General features: G+C 42.9%; 2 protein-coding genes across 2 annotated transcripts in view; both read left to right on the forward strand.

Moving 5' to 3' along the window:
* The window catches only part of IGF2R (insulin like growth factor 2 receptor), a 67131-nt gene extending 50764 nt beyond the window's left edge, over nucleotides 1–16367 (forward strand). Inside the window, exons 37-48 of the mRNA XM_083605831.1 lie at nucleotides 1142–1303; nucleotides 2291–2498; nucleotides 3708–3854; nucleotides 5260–5494; nucleotides 6264–6400; nucleotides 7074–7191; nucleotides 9748–9894; nucleotides 10283–10467; nucleotides 10725–10911; nucleotides 11495–11647; nucleotides 13457–13526; nucleotides 14514–16367. Coding sequence (XP_083461957.1) covers nucleotides 1142–1303; nucleotides 2291–2498; nucleotides 3708–3854; nucleotides 5260–5494; nucleotides 6264–6400; nucleotides 7074–7191; nucleotides 9748–9894; nucleotides 10283–10467; nucleotides 10725–10911; nucleotides 11495–11647; nucleotides 13457–13526; nucleotides 14514–14912 — 2148 coding nt within the window. The 3' untranslated portion in view covers nucleotides 14913–16367. The remainder of the gene's footprint in view (nucleotides 1–1141; nucleotides 1304–2290; nucleotides 2499–3707; nucleotides 3855–5259; nucleotides 5495–6263; nucleotides 6401–7073; nucleotides 7192–9747; nucleotides 9895–10282; nucleotides 10468–10724; nucleotides 10912–11494; nucleotides 11648–13456; nucleotides 13527–14513) is intronic.
* A 4033-nt stretch (nucleotides 16368–20400) lies between these two features.
* Nucleotides 20401–24900, forward strand: part of LOC310759059 (solute carrier family 22 member 2-like) — a 12929-nt gene continuing 8429 nt past the window's right edge. The window contains exons 1-2 of the mRNA XM_083605869.1: nucleotides 20401–21153; nucleotides 23633–23736. Of these exons, the coding sequence (XP_083461995.1) occupies nucleotides 20758–21153; nucleotides 23633–23736 (500 nt within the window). The 5' untranslated portion in view covers nucleotides 20401–20757. The remainder of the gene's footprint in view (nucleotides 21154–23632; nucleotides 23737–24900) is intronic.

The following is a 24900-nucleotide window of genomic DNA, read 5'->3' on the forward strand; positions in this document are numbered from 1 at the left end:
TGCCAGTTTTCTTGGGGTGTGGAAGGTATTGAGTATTTGCTAGATTTTCTTCACAAGATCTTGAATGGAAAGTTGGGATTCTTAGAATCCGTGTGTGTGTGTGTGTGTGTGTGTGTGTGTGTGTGTGTTGCTTAGAAGGTTCCATGCTTGCATATGAAGTACATGCAGTCAGAATACCTGACCTTTAATGTCTTTTTTACATCTCTGTGTACGCTTGAAAATGTTGCAAGCCTTGGCAGATGTGTGCTGTTAGCTTCAAAGGCTGTTCCTGCTTTTTTAAAATGTCTTGATGATTCTAATGTGAATTTAATGAGGGATGCTGACAGCAAATTACGCAGACAGCAGGAACACTGTGTCCATAATGTTCTATCAAGCCCCGCATCACAGAGGTAAATTCTTCTGCTTAATGGGTCTAAGTCTGAGCATAAGTGCATGGCATGTTTCCACTTAAAAATAGATAGAAAATCAAACAGTTTAAAAAGTGATTCTCCGTGTAGACAGCACAAACCTTGGGGGAGAAAGGGCATTTGTATTCTGCCTCATTGGCACAAGAGTTTCTGCAGGATGAGATTTCTAGGCTACTCAGTTATCCTGTGAACCTTAATCACATGGGGGAGAGTTGATTTATCCACTCACTCCTGCAGAGTCCATCACTGATGCCTCCCATATCACCTCTGGCTTCTTGCACTACCAGAGTACGTGGGAAGCATCTGTTTGGGTTACATAAGAAGGGACCTCAGAAGTCAGAGCCATTGTCTAAAACACCATAAGGGGGTAGTGGTGGAGAGGAATAATGGTGGCTGTTCAGCTTTTTATTAGCTACCTACAACCTTACCCAGTACTTGTCCAGATGAAGAAATGAATATATTCCTTATAACAGACTGAATGCAATGGGATTAATTTCACTGGCAGCGTTTGCACATCATAGTGGCTTACCGTGAACACACAGCTGCCTCTGGCATGCGCAGGAGCAACCAATCATAATCACAGGCTTAGTGTTGCACCCAAACCATGTTTTGTTTTGATCCGACGAATCACAGTGCTAACCCAAAGTTTGCTCTTGAGATTCCTAAATCAGAAGGTTGCAGTAAGCCAAGCCTAAACAATTTTCTGTTTTCTCTTGTTTGTGTTTTGGTGACAGGGAAAGCCCAAAATGATAGGGCAGTCCACCTGCGAATACATATTCGAATGGAGCACTCCAGTTGTTTGCCCTGATAAAGTGGACGTCTCAGGCTGCTCGGTGGCTGATGAGCAGCTGCACTACACTTTCAACCTATCCAGACTTTCTGCAAAGCCTTACCAGGTGATGTGCTGCAAACTTTAGGTGCTGTGGCCAATGAGGGAGCTGGGTGCTTTGAACTGGAACCTTGTTTCTATCATGGTCGGGGGAAAGGGGTTGGATCAAGCTTTGTGGTAAGCGACGGATCATAGCTCAGGGGCAGGGCATGTGTTTTACCTGCGTCAGGTCCCAGGTTCAATCCTCAGCATCTCCAGCTCAGTTGGTATGGCATCATATGCCAGCTTTGGTTATTCCCCTTCCTCAAAAGTATCCAAATGTGCTGCTGCGAACTCCACTGCATTTGTCACTTGATTTGCCCCCATCTCCTTTGGAGGGGGGGTGTAACTTGCATCTATTCGGTTCTGAAGGCTTTTGAAAGTTCAAGCGACGGTGTTTCGTGGAGTTGTTTCCCTAGGTGATCTCACAGTGTGGACTAATAATACAATTCTTCCAGAATGGAAACTCTGGTTGGAATATTCAGGTTTTTTTCAGTGGAAGACCCAAAACCTTTTTGTAAACAATGGTTACATGGAACAATAGGGTTATGTGGGGGAGACTGACTTAAGTTAGTATTTGAGTGGTTCCAGTAGTATTTATTTTTGAAGCATGCCTCTGTTGGTGGGGGACACATGTGGGAGAGGGCTGTTGCGTCCATGTCCTGCTTTTTGGCTTCCCAAAGGCCTCTGGTTCATCAGCATGAGTTCAGGATGCTTGGCCAGGTGGACCTGTTGTTCTGATTCTGCAGGGCTCTTACGCTCTTGAAGTTTTACTGCTTGTTGAAATTGAGACCACCATCTGTTTGCGAGCAGCAGCCAAAGTAAATATTTCCCATGGCAGCCTTCACGTTGCTCCTTCTTGTTTTCTCTCTAAAGCAACGAGACGAACCAAGATGACCGTAACACTGTGCTCTGTTTCTGCTCCCAGTTTTCTGGACGTCAGCATATTGGAGACATGTTTAACATTTTTCATTGACTCTTATTTGCACTTTAACAATGGTGTTTGCCCATACAGATCTCTGCTGGGTCCAAGAATTACCACCTAGGGGTGTGTTCTGGTGCTGCTGGTGTGCCCCAAGGAAAGTGCAAAGATGCAGCAGTGTGCCTGGTCTCGGGCAACAGTGCCGTCTCCTTTGGCAACAGAAATGAAAGGAAAATGGACTACCGGCATCAAGATGAAGCTGTCATTTTGCAGTATACGGGTGGTGATGAATGCCCTCCAGGTAAGGCCTTCTAAAGCTAGCAAGAGTCTTTACTTTTGAGAAGGCTTTTAAGCCCACACCCATGTGGTAATTAGACTTGACCAGCTTCTAAGCCAAAGGGGAACTCAAAGCAGCATTCTTTCCATAGCTCATTCACCCTCGCAGCAGCCCTTTGCAAGAAGGAGGTTCTCATTTTTGAGTGAGAGGTAACTTAGCTGAGGCTAAGCAGACTGTAGTAGCCCTGGGTACTTTCTCATGGGAAATTTTGAAATGGAGCTTCTGCAAAGCGCAAAGTTGTGACCCTCCTAGGACAGCTTCCTGTTTCTTGTCTGATTTGTATCAATGCCAAGACAAGGAAGGTGGGCAAAACCCACCAGATCTGCATATCTTTCTAAGGCTGAAACTCTATTTGTGCCTGCTTGTTGTAGACTTGAACCTCATATTTCTGGCAAATTCAAAATCGTGTATAACAACAACAACAACAACAACAACAACAACAGTTTATTATTTATACCCCGCCCATCCGGCTATGTTTCCCCAGCCACTCTGGGCGGCTCCCAACAGAATATTAAAAATGCGATAAAACATTAAACATTAAAAGCTTCCCTAAACAGGGCTGCCTTCAGATGTCTTCTGAAAGTCAGATAGTTGTTTATTTCCTTGACATCTAATGAGAGGGCGTTCCACAGGGCGGGCGCCACTACTGAGAAGGCCCTCTGCCTGGTTCCCTGTAACTTGGCTTCTTGCAGTGAGGGAACTGCCAGAAGGCCCTTGGAGCTGGACCTCAGTGTCTGGGCTGAACAATGAGTGGTGATCGTTCCTTCCTCCATATGTGTGTATTAAACACGCACAGTTTATATTGGGAAAAATAATAATTGAAAGGAATTGGCATGACAGCTGTGAAATAATTGCAGTTTTGTCACAGTTAACAGCAGTCTCCCCCATGAAGTTATCAGTCACAATTGCATAACTAGTCATTGTGGATCAATGGGTTATCTGGCAAAGTTAATACCTGGGAGCAGATCCATTGAAATGAATGGACTTGTGTTCATCTTGCCATTCAATGTCAGTGGGTCTACTCTGAGTAGAACTAATATGGGATGCAAGCCATTGCCTTCAATTACGAGTGGCAGTGGCTATCCAGTGTGCTTGTCTGCAGGGATTGCCTGCTCATGAAAGGTGCAGCCTGTGGCTCTCTCTGTGTGTATTGATATTTCCTTTCACTTGCAGTGACTGATCTGGACGAGCTTTGTGTCTTCCCTTTCCAATACAATGGTAAAACGTACGACACATGTGTTCAGGAGGGACGAGAGCGGCTATGGTGTGCCACTACAAATAACTTTGGAAGAGACAAAAAATGGGGTTTCTGTGTCAACGGTAAGCAAGCGTTGGAAAAATGCTCATGCAGTTTGGGGCAGGTTCAGATGGAACAAGTTGGTAGCTAGGGGTAGAGCAGCAACCACAGGAAAGAAAAGCAACAAACACTGTGGCCTGCAGCCTGCACAGTACTTCTGCACACATTTTAGAAACTCTGCAAACAACCAGATGTTTTGCTCTGAGTTAGGGTGAATGCTGATAGTGAATATTTCTGTTAACCCATGTTACTCTCCCAATCGACACCAGGAGTCATTTGCATAGAGCATTAGATTAGCCTATTGATGAATGACCAACTTGATTTTGAGTTGGAAAAGATATGCTCATGCAATTTGCCAGTGTGCAAGACAAGATGCGCAGTAAAGGTTGTCGTAGAACAGGTCATCAAAGTTAGCACCTTTGTGCAGTGTCAGGGATGAGCAGTAACAAATAGTGTGTGTTCCTCCCCGTAATCGTTTGTTTCAGGATGTACTGAAACATATTTTGGAAATTTTATTCATTATTATTTCTATTAAATTTCTATCCCACCTTTCTTCCAAGGAGCTCAAGGTGACAAAAAGTTCTCCCCTCTCCTCCTCCTCTTATCCTGTCAATAACTCTATGTGGTAGAGGTTAGGCTTAGAGATGGGGACTGGCCCAAGGTCACAGTTTCATGGCTGAGGGGTATTTGAACCCTGCCCTGTCCGGGTACTAGTCCAGCACTCTTAACAACTACACGACACTGGTGCTCAAATTTTATTACGAGGCTGTAATCCAAAGCTTGCACATTAACACCGTCAAAATCAGAAGGATTTACCTTGGAGAAGATGCATTTAGAATGAGAATATTGAAGGGAAATATACAATTTTTCTTTCAGAAAGATGGCATGTAGATCAAACAAAATTCACGATGCTGCTTTTGTGTTTCCCTCTCTGGTATCGCTAATGGTCTTGCACAAGAGTTGTCCTAGATTTCTTAATTCCACCACCCTCTTGCAGAGAGTCTGTGTTCAGCACTCAACCATTAATTTAGCCTAACTTACCTCCATCCTTACAGACCTGTAAATCACCTATGATGAGTTTTATTTCCAGGTGTCTAGGCAGGGAAGCTGTTGGCAATGGGAAGAATTAGTCTCCTCTCCAGCCACTAGGGTGCTACAAATGATCCCTCTTTGTGAACTAACAACTTTTGTAGGCTTACTTAGGGTTGCCATGTTTTAGTTTTGGCCAAAGTTGTCAAGCTTTTTAAAGTTGTTTTTTTCCTCTTCAAAACCTGGCATATAATGTTGCCAGCTATGCTCCCTGTGCTTGCAAATGTTTCTCAAATGCTACATGGTTGCAGCCCATGTACTGTGGTGGGACGGTGGTCAGAATTTGGGTGTGGATTTACAGTTGCTTATGAAGGTGAAACCTTTGCTTGTGTCTTGCAGGAAATGGCCGCCGGGAATCAACTATTATTTTCAAGTGTGATGACAATGCTGATGATGGGAGCCCTCAACTACTGAGTGAGACAAATGGCTGTGCAGTGACATTTGAATGGAAGACGCAAGTTGTGTGCCCACCCAGGAAAATGGAGTGCAAGTTTATTCAGAAGCACAAAACTTACGATTTGAGAGTGCTTTCCTCCCTCACGGGATCTTGGATCTTTGCTGACAAGACCAGCTCGTGAGTCTGTTTTACAGTTCTAATGGAAACCATATTCCCAGTACATTTTTATTTGAAGGATAGGACAGCCACCTTGCAAATGTTGGTGTTAACTTTTGAAGACAAGAGGCTGTCAGTGTCAGACAGAAACAGTTGGGACTGTGCTTAACTGGTTTTGCACTCTTGTGTCTTTTGATCTCATTTCTTTGAGAATGCATGAGGAGTTTGTATCTCCAGGTAACAATGGGGAGGTATACCAATAGAAAAGAGGTGTACATTAGCCAGAAATGGTGTTGCTACTTGGCAGTGCCCAGTGTCACTGGAATACTGGGCTTACTATGATTCCAGAAGTTGCCAAACAGGAAAAGGTTCAGGACAGAACTATTGAGGTTTATAGAAGACTTAAAAGGTAAATAGTACGAGGGGAATGGAAAGACTTGGTCCACTTAATGTAGAAGAAGAGATGAAGACATGAGATGGTGGTAGTCCCCAAATGATTAAAAGAGAAATGGATATAAGACTAGATTTTTTCCCTAAAAAATAATGTCAAAAATTAGGGGGCGTCTTAAATCTGAGTCCCCCAAAACAGGAGGCATCTTATACATGGGAGCATCTTATAGACGGAAAAATATGGTAATTCAGTTTACACAATTTATGCAGGTTGCCGCATTCAGTTTTTCTTGGTGCAGAATTTAAATGTTCTGGCCTAAAGTACACATAGCTATGGTAAATATGCAGTTATATACTAGGCTGATCTATTACTTGTTTTCTTTTCCTCCTCCATTTAAAGTTACTACATGAATCTCTGTCAAAGAGTCCACGAAGGACCCACAGGTTGCCCAGAACGAGCAAGTGTTTGCCGGAGAAGTCAGAACGGGGCTGTGCAGGTTCTGGGATTAGTACATACTCAGAAACTAAATGTAACAGGTATGTACCTAAATACAGTGCATGTTTTTTTTAAAAAAGGGGCAACTGAAGTAAATATTTTAATGGAAAATGTGTCTATTTACATTTATTACTCTAAACTGCTGAAATCTATATTATATTTAGCTTTCTATTTCTTCTCATCAGGGTCGCTTAAGCTAGACTTTTTATTGAGGCATAGACAAATCTTAACATTTAATACCCAACATTCATTGGTGTAATCCAGCCCCTATATAAATTACTAGATAGTCTGCTGTAAAGTCTCAACAGGCTGTGGATTCTGCCTGCTGTTCAGTACACTGGCCTGTGCAGAAGTGCCATTAATACTTGGTAAAACCTTCCGCAAAGGACAAATACTCCTTAAACAATTGGTCCTTACCTTTTATGAAAGAGCTGCACTTAATCTTTGAAAACTAAATTCACAAACATTCTGATATATTTTGGGCCATTTGACCTAGCTGTAAAATCTTGAGCTCTTCTGTTACAAGAACCAATAATTACATTGAAGGAAATGTCACTAATGCAAGGTCAAAATGGGGTGGGTGTGGGTGGCTGGCATGATTTTAAAATGTTGGTTCGTTTTTGCTTGCAAAGCATTGCTTGTGTTTTTGTGTTGCTTCCAAAAAACATTGTATCTTGCCTTTTAATTAACAAGAACGTGATATTTCTGTTTCAGATGATAGAATCCTTGTCAGTTACTCCAACGGCCACGAGTGTCCACAGAGGAACAAAAAAGCAACCACCGTGATAGAACTGAAATGTGGAAAAACAGTTGGCATGCCAAGGTTTAATAGGTAAAGTGTAAAGAGTAACTGGCTGGTGTAGTGCAGTTGAGGGCCTCTTGAATGTTACTGTGATTAATGTGCACACCTCAGATATGTTGGTAGTACCTGCAGTGTTCCTTGAATTGACAGGGAGGGGAGAGAGAATTGCCACCTTTTTCCACCACACATTCATAAGATTGGGATCCAAGGCTGCTTGGCACTGTGACCACATCCTCACTGTTATTCTGCTTTGACAGGCATGGCTTATCCCCAGAGAATCCTCAGAAATGTAGTTTGCTAAAGAAGCAGAGAGTTATTAGGTGGCCCCTATTCCTCTCGCAGACCTGCAGTTCCCAGTGTGGCTTAACAGTCGCTCTTCCCTAGGAGCTCTGGGAACTGTGAGGAGAAGATGGGGGTCTCCTAACAGCTCTCAGCACCCTTGGCAAAATCCAGTTCCCAGGATTTTGGGGATCGAAGCTGTGAATGTTAAAGTGGCCTGTGTTAAAGGACTTGCAACTGGGTGGAGTTTTTGACCTTGGTATCTTCAGGGTGACCAGTAGCCTTAGCCTTTGCCATAAAACAGCATAAACGGAATAATATTTGTGCTCTTCGCATGAATAGAAATTGAATTTGGTTGACCTGTAACAAGCTGAGGAAGGAAGAAATGAAGCAGTATTTAGATACATAAATCCTGCAATGTTTGAATTACAGCATATTATCACTTCATCAGCTCATTCTGCATTACGTCCCCTTTTCCTTTGTTCAAACACAACAGTGTCCCACAGGCATGAGTTGAAGTAAAAATGTAAGTAACAGTGCCAGCTTTATGTTGGCTCAAGAGTCTTCTCTGGGCCTTGATATGTGGCACATTCTGTGTCTCTACGTGGATTAGCGGGTGGTTCCTCTCCAAGTGTTGGTTTTTCTCCTTTGAACTCAGCCCTCTCCCACGCATCTTCCTTGGCATACTTGGCAAGGCCTCTCTCTCACAAGCACACTCTGCTCTGCCAGGGCTAAGAAACAGAGGCAGTTCTTGTTTACTTTTCCTGAGTCATTTTATTCTTATTGAGGGTCCTGACACGAGCTAAAACTTGCCCCTTGGGCTCAGTAGACAGTTACTGCCTCAGGTTGTCTGTTAGCAACTTGGTGGGGATGGAATTTTAATTATATAAGCAACACCACCAACCACTAGGAGGTGCTATTCCATGTCATTAGTGCTTACCTAAGGCTCCATGTTTTCCTTGTTCTGTCTTGTCTGTCACGTGGTCTTGGAAATGTTCCTATAAAGAGCAGTTCTTTGTTGGAGACTTCTGCTGCCAGTTTTACTGCCAGATCTCTAATAAAGCCTTGAAGCAAGAGGGAGTTGGGAGCCTGCTTTTAGCAGCTCCCCATCAGCATTATTTAGATTTATGCACTCCTGGTGTCTGTGAGCTTTCCTGTATATCTTTACAAACTTCTATCTGCAGTGCTGAGTGTCAGAAGTACTGTTCTTACAAGGATCTTGGGATACTATTATGCAGTTTGGCAACGCTGAATGGCTGAGGGCTGTAGAATGCATGCATAAATATGACATGCCACTTATATTTCCAGATCCTCTTCAGAGCCTCCTTTTGCAAAGTTATTTCTCTTTTCTATCCCAGTTCTTTCTCTTGTTTTGTTTCTAAAAGACAGTGTACATGCAACTGCATTCGCTCCCAGTCTTGATGCTGGTAATCTCTTTTTGTTCCTTCCTGGTCAAGTGTAATTTTAATCAACTCTGCGGTGTTGATGGTCTTAAAATGTGTGCGTTCTGTGTTTCAAACTGGAAGATGTTTCTATGGGACACTGGCACTAGACTGAGATGCAGCAGTTTTGTTCTTTTGTTGATAACCAGGTTTTTCTGGAAGAGTGTATGATGTCCATGCAGGGATTGTGGTAGGTTGGAACGGTGTCATGAGTGGCTGTCTACTGAAGAGAGTTATTATCAAGTGAGCAGCTGCTGGAGGACAATGGTTCTCATACTTCTTGTGTAGATAGCTTAATTCCTGGGTCTCCTGGGGGGCTGCTTACCTATTTCCCTTTCACTTACATTATCAGAACCAATTCCGTGTTACAAAAATGACAGGCCTTAGGCTGCTAAGAAGGGCCAGTTTAACTGGTGATTTTTTAGGGGGAAATTAGAGCACACCAGTGCTTATTAAGATAATCACAGACTCAGAGCTAGAGCCTTGTCAGCCTGAATGATAATCTGGTGCTGATCAAAATGGCCTCACTGTCGATCAGAGCAATTAAATCAAGTTTAGAGCTTAGAGCAGGTATTTCCAACTGTTCCACAACTTGCTCGTGGGCCACAAATTACTCTCTTAGATATTCTGCTGTAGAATAGGTGGATACACCTGGTGTGATTTCCAAGTTTAGATGTATTCATAGAAATGTGCTAAAGAGGGCACAGTTTTATCAACTTGAAATGAAACACTTGAATATAGACAGTCACAGATATGCAGCAAATAAGTCTTAGCTGTTCCCTCTCCATCACGCGGCCTCTACTATCGTGTCATTTATGCTTATTGCTGGTAAACCTTTTCCTTGCTTCTCTATATTTCCTGTTAGGATTGATGAAGAAAACTGTGCCTACTACATCACATGGGAAACTCGGGCTGCTTGCGCTGTGAAACCCCAGGAAGTAACAATGAAGAATGGCACAATCATAAATCCAGTGACAGGGAAGAATTTCAGTCTGGGCAATATATATTACAAGTAAGTATACTCTCCTGGTGTAAAAGAAGTGGTAGAAAAGGCGGGGGTACAAAAATTCCAGCCACTCAGTCGCTGCTTCAGACGTTCTTGGAGGCGACCAAATAAGATTAGTGCATATTGTAGAGTAGTATCAAGTAACAACACAAGATAACACAATATACTTGAAAGAATAGCCTACTTGGAAGAGTCATGATAAGTTGGAGATGTGCTGTGCTGGTCTCCTTGTTAAATGGAACTGAACTTGAAATATGAACTTGGATTAACAATCAAGTAAGAAGAGGTGCTTAAGGTGACTAATGCATACTGAATATTTTGTTTGTTTGTTTGTTAACTCTGATTATATTTGTTCCCTGTGTCTTTTAAAAACCATGAATCTACTCTGTTTCAGATTATACAATGCTTCCGGTGATATAAGAGCAAATGGTGACACCTACATTTATGAAATTCAGCTTTCTGCCATCACTCATTCAAAGCACCGTGAATGCTCTGGAGCCAACATATGTCAAGTTAAAACATCAGATACCCATTTTAGGAAAATTGGATCTTCTAACAAGGCTAAATATCATGTTCAGGGCAAGTACCTATTGCTTCTAATATTAACTTATTGGGTTACAGCAAACATGCTTAGCGATATGTCTTGGAAATGCAACATCTGTTGAGAAAGCATAGATCAAACATTAGTTTAGCTCAAGGAACTCCCTTATTTTCCCCCCCTAATCCAAATAGCTGCAACAAATCTAACACTGTTCTCTCTTTAAGAGGTCTTGAATATGAATAGGTAAATTATAATTTCTTAGAAACTTTGAATCTTTCCTCTCTCTTTTTTGTAGATGGTGATTTGGATGTCGTGTTCTCCTCAGAGTCCCAATGTGGCAGAGACAAAACAAAATTTGCATCTTCAACCATTTTCTTCCACTGCAGCCAGCAGGCCAAAGAAGGCGTCCCCCGATTCCTTCATGAGTCATCAGATTGCCAGTACTTGTTTACCTGGTACACCTCGGCAGTCTGTCCATTGGTGTAAGTGAGAACACTGAAACCTGTCACTTCTTTCCCTATGGGATAACAGAGAGGGGTTGTACATTATTAAAAGCCATGTTGGAATCTTAACACCTAATAACCACACAGAGTGGCAGCCATAGTAATTCTGCAGTCATAGTTATGTGGGTTAGATAGCACCTACCTTTTTTTAAAGGGGTGTCGTGATTGGCAAATGGATCCCGTGTAAAGACAAATCTCTGAGTCTCCCAATGTGTGTATATAAAAAAAAAATTAGAATCCACTGATTAAACTGCTTATTCTGGATGCCTCTAGCTTTTCCTAATATAACAGCTTTTTTTTTTTTTTTAATTTAAGGCATTTGTGTACTGCTATTTATAAACATCCCAGGGTGGTACACAATACTAATGATATCTAAAACAATAAAAGACTGAAACTCAATAAAGTAATAAAATAAAAATAAAACTAGTAAGCCTTGAAGTTCTAAAAATCACAGGCAGAATCCTGAATTGGGTTTGGAAGCAAAAAGAACACACGTGTATGAAAATAACCTTTTGGATACAGGCCCCTCCCTCTCAATACTGTTTCTTTTTATTGCCTGCAGAAGCTCCGAGCCAACAAACAACGAAACATTTGTAGAAGAAATTTATAAAGGCCTTTCAGGAAGAAGCCAAGCGGTTGGTGCCATACTGAGTTTGCTCCTTGTGGTCCTTACAGCATGCCTAATTGTCCTGTTACTTCATAAAAAGGAAAGACGGTAAGGAGGGATGGAATGGGGTTCCAGTTTTTCAATAAATTCCTGGTCCTCACCCCCATGCAAATTCAGTCCTCGCAAATCCATGCAGGGGCTATGTTGATCACTTCAACATAGATCACTTCAACAAGAGAGCCAGTGTGGTGTAGTGGTTAAAAGCAGTGGACTTGTAATCTGGTGAACCGGGTTCACTTCCCCACTCCTCCACATGCAGCTGCTGGGTGACCTTGGGCCAGTCACAATTCTCTGACGTCTCTCAGCCCCACTCACCTCACAGAGTGTTTGTTGTGGGGGAGGAAGGGAAAGGAGAATGTTAGCCGCTTTGAGATTCCTTCGGGTAGTTATAAAGCGGGATATCAAATCCAAACTCTTCTTCTTCTTCTATTTCTAGTCCATTGGGAGTACACAACCAGCAACAGGAGCACCAAGTTGCAGGTTTGATCCCCGTAAGGGACAGCTGCATATTCCTGCATTGCAGGTGGTTGGGCTAGATGATCCTCAGGTTCCCTTCCAATTCTATGATCTCTGCTTTGGGATACTTCGTTTTTGTGTGCGGCACAACTCTTCTTAGGGAACCTTGTGTCCAGAGGCATCCATGGTTACGTGCTTCATTGCTGAAACTCCCAAGCACTAGTACAATGGTCATTCTCCCATTCCTGCCTTCATGCTTTCTACTGTGACCAATCCACTCCCTCCATCCCCCCCTTTCATCAAGTCACCTTCCTCAAGTTGCTCCTCAAAATTGACTTTTTCAGCAGATCACCTGTGTAGTAACCGGGCGCCCAGCCGCTTTCCCCTCCCTCACCTGTCTTTGCTTCTCCGGCCAGATCAGGTTTCTTGGGCAAGGCTGGCAAACCCGTTTACTTTTCAGAAACAGGACAAAATAGCACTGGTAGAGCTGCCACCACTCCCTCGTCCCAGGGTTACCTGAAGCCACAGCTCAAGGGAGTCAGCTGTGCTCCGTTATTACCGGCAGATGTACATTCTCAAGCAATCAAGGATAGATTGCAGTTCAAAGGGTATGGTCACAGCTTCGAACACAGGTGTTTAATCTTAAAATTAGCCCAACAATTCCTTTCCCATAGAAGTCCTCTCACGCCCTTGGAGCCAGTGGGCCCACAAATTAAAGCAACAGGACGGCTCTCATATTCCTTACTGGTTTCCCACAAGGCCTCACTCTCCACTTGACCAAAGAATAGCTAATAGGGGAGTACTAACTTTACTACAACCTGCCTAAAGGTAAAGGGACCCCTGACATTAGGTCCAGTCATGGCTGACTCTGGGGTTGCGGCGCTCATCTCGCTTTATTGGAGCTTCCGGGTCATGTGGACAGCATGACTAAGCCGCTTCTGGCGAGGTTTAACCCACAGTGCCACCCACGTCCCTCTCATCACCTGCCTACATCCTGTTAAATCCTTTAACAACTGAAGAGGGATGTTGTGCAGGGGAAGTATGCAAGGGGAAGTATGAAAAGGTTAGTGGGTGCTCTTGCTCTGAGCAAGCTCCTTCTAGTGCACCCTTCCACATAAAATATTGCATGTTTTCTTTTTAAGATGGCAGAAATGTGAGTTACCAGTGTAATGGGAAGATTGGGGAACCTATGGCCCTCCAGATGTTGCTGGACCTGTTGGCCTTGCTGGCTGGGGTTGATCCAAGTCCAACAATGGCTGGAAGGCCACAGGTTGCCCATCCCTTCGGTAGAAGCTGAGGTAGGGCTAAGCCAGCAGTTAATAATAGAAGTGAATGAAGTAGTGAATTTGTAAGTTGCATTTTACTCAAAAGTATGTAATGCTAATGTTTGCTATTTTGTAGAGAGACCATGAAGCAAAAGATAGCCAACTGCTGTCGGAGAACATCTAATGTTTCCTATAAGTATACAAAGGTAATTGTTTCTCTGTGTGACTCAGAGGGTTTGCTCCATTTGACTATGAATTGTATGCATAGTTGCAAACGCTGCTTAAAATCATACTTGTTTCATGTAATCAGGGGCTACTTGTGATATAATATAAAGTAGATTTGCTTAGCAATTGAAGTCCTATAGAATCCCTTTTTAAAAAAAACAAACTTGATTTTTCATAACTTTGTTGTTGAGAGTCAGGGTTATCCCCTCCTGTCCTATTCCAGTTTTTGAAGAACCCTATGAAAGAATTTCCGTATGCCCAGGCTTCATATCTGATTGGTGTGGGGAATACTCAGAACATTGGGCTTTCTAATATAGCTGTGTTAAGGGTTTAAGCCAAATCTCTGAGAATTGAACTTATTTTTCAAGCTAAGTGCAGAAGCTTGGGAGCAAGAAAACAGCATATTGATACAATGAATAGATCCAGCTCCTTTTGGTGTACATAGATTTCCTAAATGATTTCCCATTCCCAATATGAACTTCAGGGGACATAGTTAATAGAAATCCATACTGGGCCTGGGGTGGAGGTGAGGGTGCACTTTGTGGCCAAGAAATACACCAGGTTAGGTTTGTAGTAATTCCTTAAAAATTGTTGAATAGGAATTGTTTCAGCTATACTTTTATATGTATGTAAGAAGAAATTTGCAGATTGGAAAAGTAAAATGAAATAGTTGGTCATAAGATGATGCCTTGTTCAGTCAGACCTATGGTCCATGTAGCCAAGTATTATCTACTTGACGGAGAGCAGGATCTCAGACCATAGGCCTTTCCCATCACTTGCTCCTAATATCCTCCCTTGGTTATTGCTTGATTTTTATAAACTGGAGGTGCCAGGTTGAATTCTCCATGGTTTTTTGCCACTGACCTTGTGATCCATTTCCAATATGAGGTCTATCTTGGGATCCATAGAATGGTTGTGCAAAGACTTTAAAATTCTGTTTGTTAACTGCACCCTCTTGAACATGACAGATAAGCACTGAAGAACTGAACGAGAACGAAATGGAATGGCTCATGGAGGAGGTAGCTGCACCCAACCAGAAGTCAGGAAATGAAGGGCACGAAAACGGCCACATCACCAGCAAAGTAGTTAAGTCGGATGCTCTCACTTCTCTTCATGTGGATGATATGGACAGTGAGGATGAAGTCCTCACAATACCAGAGGTGAAGATTCATTCAGCGAGGGGCGTCCAGTCTAGTAGGCTTCCTCATGACAAGAACCTTAACCTCCCAAGCAGCGATAAGCCTGGCCTGCTCAATGGCAACAAGAATAGCAAAGGCAGCACTGCTTTTGGCCAACGGAAGCTACAGAACTCAGTGAAGACAGCTTCCTTTCATGATGACAGCGATGAGGACCTGTTGAACGTTTAACCTTCATTGTGCCTAATCAAAATTCCATGTCTGTGTGTACATATATATATATACATAAAGGTGGGACAAACAAAATACTTCCAACCAAATATGAAGACTTTAGCTGCAGATGCCTTTTGCAAGGGAGTGTTTCAAAGGGAAGGTGGGAGGAGGAAAGAAGGGTCAATCCTAGTTGTTTACAATGGTCTGTTTAGTGATTACTGGATTTCTAGCATCCACCGGAATGAATTGTGGCAATTCTTCTCCTCAGCCAGGATTTGCACTCTCCCCGCTCTGTAGATTGTAGAGGCTTCATAATGCTTCCAAAAGGTAGGCTCAGATCTGAACGAAGTCCCCTCACCTTCAAGACGAGACTTGCATTTTAACACTCTTATTTTTATTTATTGTTCTCGGTACTCAGGTTCATGAAAATAATAATAATAAGCAACTTGCTCTTCCTGCAGGCCAGGGTGTTTGTGTTACAGATTCACCCCATCACATGAAATGGAGATGAGGGGTCCTCTGTATGTTTGCTGGGTTGTTTTGATGTACATTTTGGAGCTGGTCTGTTTAAACTTGCCTGTACATTTGATTTCCCATATCCTAACTTAAAATGCGTTATGATTTGAAAAGTGTTTTTACTGGAAGGTACCAATCTTCATAGCTTTAGCCTTGAACAGTGGCTGTTCGTTGCATGTTGAGTCTCTTTTTGGGGGGTGGGGTTAGCCAATCACATTAAGTCATTCATCAGTATTTACAAAACTTTTGGTGAAATAACCCAGAGCTCTCCTTTAGCTTTGCTGTTTCTTTCAAAGAGCAGTAAGGAAGGCAGATGTTCACTGTTATAACTCCTCCTAATGTTGTCGTGATGAGAAGAACACTGTACCTCTTTTGAAATGCGATCCTGCTTCAGGGGCTGTAGAAGGCAGGGGGAACCCTGTCCCTTTTGGGAAATGGCCCTTCTGGAAGAGTCTCCTAACCCTACCATATGGAACTAATTTATTCCAAGCCAAGCTATGGAATTTCTAGAACATCAGCTTCACTGCCCTGGGAGATGTATGCCTGCTCAAAGCCACAGGCCAACAGAAGCCTTAATTGCACAGACACAAACTTGAATTTTGGCGGACACTGTGTGTGGACACTGAGAGGCAACAAATGTTTTTGGGTAATATCACTGAACATCCAGGTCAGTTTTGCCTGCTGGAGCCACTGAAATTAAAGTGTTGTTGGCAACATTGAATGAAGATCTCCCTATAGCTATTGACATCTACTCTGTTTCTGACGGATCTCACGGGCAAAGAGCAAGTTTCTATGGACAATGCACCAGTATTTAACACTGGCTAGAAGCTCTTCCTTGTTTATACCTTTTCCTATTTACACTGGTTTGCTTAAGGTTGGCTTCCACTTAGGAATCTGATTTAATGTAACAAAAAGTGTTCAAATGATTTCAATAAAAGCTAAATTATGTTTCCCAGATTAATTAATTTTTCGTAATTTTAAATAACCTTACAGATAGGTAGCCGTGTTGGTCTGCCATAGTCAAAACAAAAAAATTTTTTTCCTTCCAGTAGCACCTTAAAGACCAACTAAGTTAGTTCTTGGTATGAGCTTTCGTGTGCTGAAGAAGAAGTGTGCATGCACACGAAAGCTCATACCAAGAACTAACTTAGTCGGTCTTTAAGGTGCTACTGGAAGGAAAAAAATTTTTTTGTTTTAAATAACCTTGTAATGGGTCTCAGAACAGAGATGGAGATCTAGAGAACTTTTCTGTACAATTCTAAGTACACATTTTAAAGATCTGCCAGACTACTACCGCAGAAGCAGAATGAATTGTCAAAATCATTAGGAAGAAAGACACTCCACTTCATTACTTTGAGTGGGCTTGGTTCAAGTATTTGACCAGCTGGCCAGCCATGGGAGGCTATCTTCTAAACACTGGAAACTGCAAGGGGCCTCTGGATCCCCACTGCACAGTAGAAGTTCCCTTGGTTTTCTCTTTGATGGGATGGATGTTTCCTGTTTCTGAGTTAGAAAATTTCATTTCTGCTTCACAAAGGTTTGGCCAGAATGCTTAGCTCAGGCTAACTTCAAGCCAAGGGTAGTCTGAACATCACTACTGGATGTCTCGGAGTGAACAAAATGGCCTAAAATTGGTGAGCTGGAATGACATTTTAGAAGAATATTGGGTGCCAGTATGTTGTTGTTTTCTCAAAAGGAAAGTGCTATATGGTAGAACAACTTTCAGAACTGTACTTTATCCCACATGAACTTGCTCTTCAGCCAAACTCTCTTGGAGGCCCTTCTCTGAGCACTCTGCCTTTTCTGATAGGCAGGTGGCAACCAGATGTCTGCTTGCTCTGGTGGCCCCCAAGTAACAGCACTCCATCACTTGTTTGCCTGTTCCTGTTGTTTAGACACCTGGAGAAAGCCATCCTATTCTATTACGTTTCAATCTCACCTTTTCCCCAAGGAACTCCCGCTTTTAACAGACCTTGTGTGATAGGTAAGTCAAGAGCAATGATCACTGGCTCAAGGTTACCCAGTGATCTTTCTGGCCAAGTGGGAACTAACCACTACACACACTACCTTAGGCTTTAATCCAGATATGATTTGCCTTTTGCTCTTCCTTTTTAAAATGCTTCCATGTCTCTCCAAGCTGCTCTTCTAGACGTCTTTCTACTTTTTCTTGGTCCACAAATCTGAAGACCACCCAGATGATTGGCAGTCTCTACTAGGCAAGAAGCTTTACAAAAGAGCATAACCATTTTTTTTAGTTTCTGTTTCTCCACTGTGCCCTAAATCTCCTTTTTTTTGTATTCTCTGTTATGTACCCTTGCACACGTGTTTACCATGTGTAAAGAAAACTTCATTGAAATGTGTATCACAGTGTCAGTTCAGAGTTGCATACCTGTACAATAAGCATTACCTCCAATGATTCCAAGCAGTCACAGGCATTTATCCCTAATACGCAAGTGGTTTAATAGGGTAATAACATAAAAAATTAGTGCAGGCAAGGGAGTGGTACAGAACTGGACTCAAATTACACTACTTTATCAGTGCACAACATGGCTTCTGTGGTTACCAGCTCAGAATTGCTGACATGTTAGCAATGTATAGATTCAGCTGGCCCCTTCTGTTCTAGGCCTTGACCAGTACAGTCAAACTAATTGGCCCAGAGCTATCTGTATTCCTGAAAAACGATGGTAGTGATGGAACATAGGATCAGTGAAGTTTGTATGAACTGCACACACTCAAAAAGCTCACTGATAACTGAACACAAGCCAAGATAGCAACATACAAGATTCCAACAGATGCTCTGTGGGGTAGGAATGCTTTTACTCACAAAACAAACAAACAGCCAACCAGAATATATTCCATTCTTTTTGTCACTACTGCTTCACTGCCTAGATGTTTCAAGTGGCCTTTTCCTGGCCAAGAATGACCAGGTTAACTTTCCTTCAATCTCTCTCTATGTTTTCACAAATTTCCACTCCCCCTTGGGAATATGAACATGACACTTTATTAGGTCAACTAAAACAAAAAAATAATAATACTACTCTAATATCCGTTATGGAGGAAAGTGAAATACTTTTACTTCTGCCATGAAAGTCTGTGGACTATTTTTCCAGACTTAAAATCTACCTGAGATGGAAAGATAGGCCAAAGGGGGCCGGGACGCAGCAATTTTTAGATTCTCAGAAAGAGGGTTTTGGGTACTTGGAGCTTCATTTTGTGTTGTGCAACTCACAACACAAATTACAACTTGAAACAGGCAGCACCTCAAAAACAGGTTTTGGGTTTTTTTTAAAGCAAAAACTGATGTAAAGCGAGACTTGAGTTTTATGAACACCACTAATATCTACAAACACAAAATCTTAAAACATAGGAAGCAGCTGTCCTACCAGATCAGACCAGATACTTGTGAGAAGCTCTCATCCTGATATGGTCGCCTCCCCCCCCCCTTTAGTACACAATTATCCTTGAAGATTTAACGTAAGACATGCAAACTGATGCACTTCCAGTGCTATTGCAGAAAAGTAACCCAGCAGAGTGTGGCTGTACAAGGAGCAACAAACATAGAAAACACGTGATGAGGTAGCAAACAGGCTTTAAGAAAGTCAAATAGACTTCATGGCGCCAAGATAATAACATGCTGTGTAGATGGGTCTCCAGCAACACAGGCCAAACCAACTGAGCGATACATTAACTAGCTCTGAGCCATTTTCTGCATCAGTACTCCTGTTATTCACTGGACTTCAGTTTACATAGAACACCTTTACATTCTTAAGTTACCCATTTTAAAAAAGAAAGTCCTGGAATATAACATTCCTGGGATGAGGCCACTGATCTTCCATGAATGCTGTGGCCTTGAAGATGATGTTAATTGTCTTCATAGAGCTCTATTGAGAGAGTGTGTGTGTAGTGGTTAAGAGCGGTGGCCTAGTAATCTGGGGAACCGGGTTCGCGTCTCCGCTCCTCCACATGCAGCTGCTGGGTGACCTTGGGCCAGTCACACTTCTCTGAAGTCTCTGGGCTCCACTCACCTCACAGAGTGTTTGTTGTGGGGGAGGAAAGGAAAGGAGAATGTTAGCCACTTTGAGACTCCTTCAGGTAGTGATAAAGCGGGATATCAAATCCAAACTCTTCTTCTGTAGCATGGGCATTGCAAGTGGAAAACCTGTCTTCTGTGGTGATCGTCCATATCAGTTCTGTGATTCTATGCATTCGTATAAATAAAGAGAACACAAGTTGGGGGTATGCAGGCCAAAGTAGACAGGATCTGGTTCCATGAATTTGTCTAATCCTCCTAAAGCTAGTCTTGCTATACTAGTTGCCATAAAGGCTGTTTGTGCATTTATGCTCCATGAATTTAATGTATGTCCAGAGGGAGGCAGGGAGGGAGGGACTGGCTTTTCCCAGAATGGTTTGACAAGTCAATCCCTCTTCCTAAGGAACGCTGAAAATTTTAACTCTGTGAAGGGAGTAGGAGTCTCCTAACAACACTACATTTCCCAGGAATCAGGGTGGGGGCGGAGAATGACCCATGCTTATCTACAGTGGTATCATAGTGCCTTTAATGAATGGTGTGAATGTGGCCTGGGCTTACTAGAGGCATATTTAGTCACTGACTCCTGCCCAGGATGCTCTTCAATGCACCTCTTAACTTTCCACCAAAGAAGTGAATAGCTGCTTTCTCCCATGGGAAGGAATGGTAAAGTTCAGTATCTGGGGATAATGTTGGAGAGGGGGCAAAACCCAACAGTGAGAGGCCCACCTTCTAATGGCAGGGGCCCCTTGTAGGCTGGAGTATCCTGAGGTGCGTTGCATCCACAGGACTCCCTACACCCACCTACAATGCTTTTGTGAGGGTATTATCAACAACAGGGTGAAGTGGAGTAGCATCTGAGGGACGGCAGGAAGCACACCATCTCTCTCTGTAAAAGCAGCTCCAATGTCCAAGGCTGGACAGATTTATCAGCCAGGGGGTTGTTTACCTCTGTCAAAAGGCTTTGTCACAAGTCAATGTTGTCTTTTGCACTGGTGACCTTCCACCTTTTATTTGCTTGTCTGCGACTAAATATGGCTAGCGACTCCACTTGAAGCAAAGTAGAGAAAAGGGGACCGCTGGGTTTCTTTAAAGCAACCCATCTTTGTTGTGCTTCCCACTGCTTTTAACACTGAAGAATGCTAGCCTTCAAGTTTAGTTACCCTCCTCCCCCCATGAAGCTTATATAAAAGTTGACACAGATGGCTTAATAATTTATAAACTAATACTTTGACTTGGGGGTCAGACGTCCTGTTGTTTAAGCATATTTCTGCTCGGCACAATTAGGAACAGTGTTGTGAATGACAGGCTTTGTACAAAATGCCAAACTTCGATGACATTCTAGAGCACATTGGGGAGTTCGACCTGTTCCAGAAAAGAGCCTTTTTTCTCATTTGCTTCGTCTCTGTTGCCTTTGCCCCGATCTATGTGGGAGTCGTTTTCCTTGGCTTTATACCTGAGCACCGTTGCCTGAATCCTGGAGCTGCCGAGTTAAGCAGCAGATGTGGCTGGAGCCCTGAACAGGAGGTGAATTACACAGTTCCAAATGGAGAGACTTTCACCCGTCAATGCATGAGATACGATGTGGACTGGAATGCAACTGAGCTGAGCTGCACAGAACCGTTGGAAGCCTTTTCCAGTAACAAGAACTTCTCTCTTACAACCTGCCAAGATGGCTGGGTCTATGATCCTTCAATATGGTCCATTGTGAGCGAGGTAAGGTCATGCTGCTGCCTTTCCCATGCTCTCCCTTGGTCTATTAGTACAGTCATCCCCAAGCTGATGACCTCCAGATGTTTTGGGCTACCACTCCCATCAAACCCAGCCAACGTGGCCAGTAGTGGGGGATGATAGGATCTGTAGTCCAAAACATCTCAACGTCACCAGGGCGGGGTAGGAAGCTCGGGTGAATAGGTCAAAACTGGGAAGAGGAGGGCGATGATGTGGGGTATCACTGTGGTATGTACAGGTGGGCTTCAGGAAATACCAAGAACATTCCATATAGAGGAAAAGCAGTCATTTTACAACAGGTTAGGTTGCATTAATGCTGCCAGCCCTCATGTCAGATTTTGATGCTTCATTCAGAAGCTGAGTAGACACTGAAATCAATAGCATTCACTTTTGTTTCCTGAAAAAATTGTGGCAGCCATCCTCTGTTTTTTAAAATTTAGAAATGTCAGCTTCAGGCAAATAATCATACAGCTTGGTTTACAGTTTGCATAAATGAGACTGGCCTTCACCAGCCTGGTGTCCTCCTGATGTTTTGGACCCCATTCTCAACCAGGACAGCCATGCCAGCTGGGGAAGATGAAAGATGTAGTGCAAAATAACTTGAGGGCACAATATGAGTTTTAACTACATTGTGCAAAAATGTGGAACTGCTCAAAGCTAGCAGGGTTGTTGGCAAGATGAAGGTAGATTGAGCAGTGATTGTGAAAGGAACAGGCATTTCTGCTGGGCTGTAAATCTCACTAGGCGGAGTTGCCTAGTGGAAAATGGAAAATCTGTGATTTCCAATCTCTTAACTCCGTCACCAAAACTGAATGCCTCTGTAGATTTATGTGTCAATGAATTGTTAGCATCAGAAACATATACCTAGAAAGCTCTTATCTGGAGGTTCAAAAGCTTTTACACTACTTATGAACCACTTCCTTGATTTTTTTAAAAAAGGTCAGCCCTTGTGCGGACTGTGCCATTATATAATTTATTCGCTAGGTGGCACTGGACTTGACCACATCTGAGTGTGGTCAGGAGTTTCCTGTTGCTATTCTGTATTTGTTTAAGAGAGACAATAATGCTCTTGTAGCATTATCATGGCTGGTGTGTCTTTTTAACATGTTGTAACAGCTCAGGCCTCCAGGTCAGAATTCACAAGGTCATTGGTATACTGACCCATGCATTCAACATTGGATCAATTAAGAAAACTGATATCCCCATAACAGCTTTTCTCCTGACAGAGATATGTGGAAAGAGGTCCAACATGTGACCCACTGTAATGTTGCCACTGTTTCAGTAAGCCACAATATAGGCATGTTAGACCAGGCTGAACTACATGCCTCTTAAAAGCCTGGATTCTGATGATCCACATCTGATAATTTTTAGTGAAAGCAGGCATGTGACCACACTCAGGATTTCATCTGCTGGAAAGGTGTTCCACAAGAGCGGAGGTTCAGATCCCACAAAAGCTAAAAGTGAGCAAGACCTGTGAAATAAGAAAGGTAAAGAGAAGCAAGACAACTGGCATGTAGTGGTCCTAAGGAAGGAAGAGCAAAGAGAAGCAATTTTTCAGGTTTTCACTATGACCTGGGGGTCCAAGGTAACTGGGTCCAGTAACTAGGTCCAGGAAGTGGCTGGCAGAATCTAAGTGGCTTCTTTATATGGAGGGGGTTTGTTGGTGCTCATAGGACAAATTGTATTCATTCAGAGTTTTGAGCTTTTCTCACTACCCAATAAGGTTCAGGCCTTGCTTGACTCTTATCCAGTCCAACTCTGGGTTCCTTAAAAAGGTAAAGGGGCCCCTGACCATTAGGTCCAGTCGTGGCCAACTCTGGGGTTGTGGCACTCATCTCACTTTATTGGCCGAGGGAGCCGGTGTACAGCTTCTGGGTCATGTGGCCAGCATGACTAAACCACTTCTGGCGAACCAGAGCAGCACACAGAAACGCCGTTTACCTTCCCGCCAGAGCAGTACCTATTTATCTACTGGCACTTTGACGTGCTTTCGAACTGCTAGGTTGGCAGGAGCTGGGACTGAGCAACGGGAGCTCACCCCGTTGCGGGGATTCAAACCGCCGACCTTCTTATCGGCAAGTTCTAGGCTCTGTGGTTTAACCCACAGCGCCACCTGCGTCCTTTGGGTTCCTTGGATGTGTCTAAATACAGTTCCAAAATAGAACACGCTTTTCTTTTGGGGAGACACTGGCTTGTGCTTCCCACAAGGATCCTGACTGTCTTGTAAAGGAAAACTACAAAGGTGGCTGAGAAGTGGAAACCAGGGAGAGGATGCAAAGGTAAGGTGTCTAGCTCAGAAAAAGAAATCCTGCTCCACTGGCACCCATGTGGAGCAAACATGGAAGAAAGTTCTTTAATGGCAGTGGACTATGGGGATATTGTAGCTTCCTCTGCCATCTGGTCATCCCTACATTCCAGCAATTAGAACTGATTTGTCATTTTATTCCTAATTGTGTCCCCACAGTTTAATTTAGTATGTGAAGACTCCTGGAAGTTAGATGCATTTCAGTCATCTGTAAATGCTGGATATTTTCTTGGATCCATATGTGTTGGCTACATAGCAGACAGGTAGGTGCAGAATGATTAGGTGAAATTCAGGTAGCTAACATCAGGTCAGTTTTGCTGATACTATGCATGGATGGCAGAAAGTCATTAAGTAGTAATTAAGAAATGTTTGCTAATTTAATATTTTATGCCACTGTGTTACTGAATGTTTCTCAGTTTCCTGTGATTTGATAGTTTATTAGATCTGACACATACGGACTCTTTTGGCTACAAAGTAATATTCACATTCAGGCTTTTTGCAAAATCAAACCTCCATACGACAACTTTGAGATTATTATTTAAAAGTCAGGCAGTGGTACTACAGGGCATGAATTAGGTTTCAGCATGCACAGTTTTAAGAAAAGGAAGCAAGATGCTTTATCACTATTCCTAATAATACCCAGCGTAGCAGGTACTGTTCTATTACTTAAGTGGATTTTTTTCACATAGCAAAACTGATACCTTCTCTCCTTTTCCCATCCACTGCCCAATCACTGTTAAGTATACTGAATTGACATAGGACAGATGGGGAATCAGTGGAATTGTTTAATATTATTTTAGTATGGTTGAATGAAACAATGGGTCGGGCCCTTCGCCTCCTTCTCCTTCCAGTATTCCTCTCTTAGCTCACTGCTTCCTCCTGCCACCAAGATGGAGAGTCTCATTCAGCATTATGTGAGCCTAAATTCCTCAGAAAAGAATTTTCTGAGGAAAACTGTTGAAGACCATCACCTCCCTTCAAGAATATTTGGCAAACTCCCTCCCCTCATTTTACCACCTACAAATAGCAAGAACATAACAAGCTGCCTTACTCCAAGTCAGACTTTTGGTCCTTCTAGCTCAGTATTGTCTACAAACTGACTGGCAGTGACTCTTGAGGGTTTCAGGCAGGGGACACTCCCAGCCCTGCTTGAAGATGCTAGGGCCTGAACCTGGAACCTTCCGTATGCAAGGTAGACGCATTACCACAGCACAGACGATTTTGAGAGGCCATTTTCACGCAGCCCAATTACAAAGTCTTTCCACTTATCTTGTTTTGTTCTGCTTGTATGATATATTTTAATATTTTATACATTTTAAACAGCCTCAAGGAGTGTGCATACACTAGAATGGAGGGGTAAAGGTAAAGGGACCCCTGACTGTTAGGTCCAGTTGCGGACAGTTCTGGGGTTGCGGTGCTCATCTCGC

Source organism: Podarcis filfolensis (assembly GCF_964270895.1).
Source record: "Podarcis filfolensis genome assembly, chromosome: 3".
In the NCBI taxonomy this organism is placed as follows: domain Eukaryota; kingdom Metazoa; phylum Chordata; class Lepidosauria; order Squamata; family Lacertidae; genus Podarcis; species Podarcis filfolensis.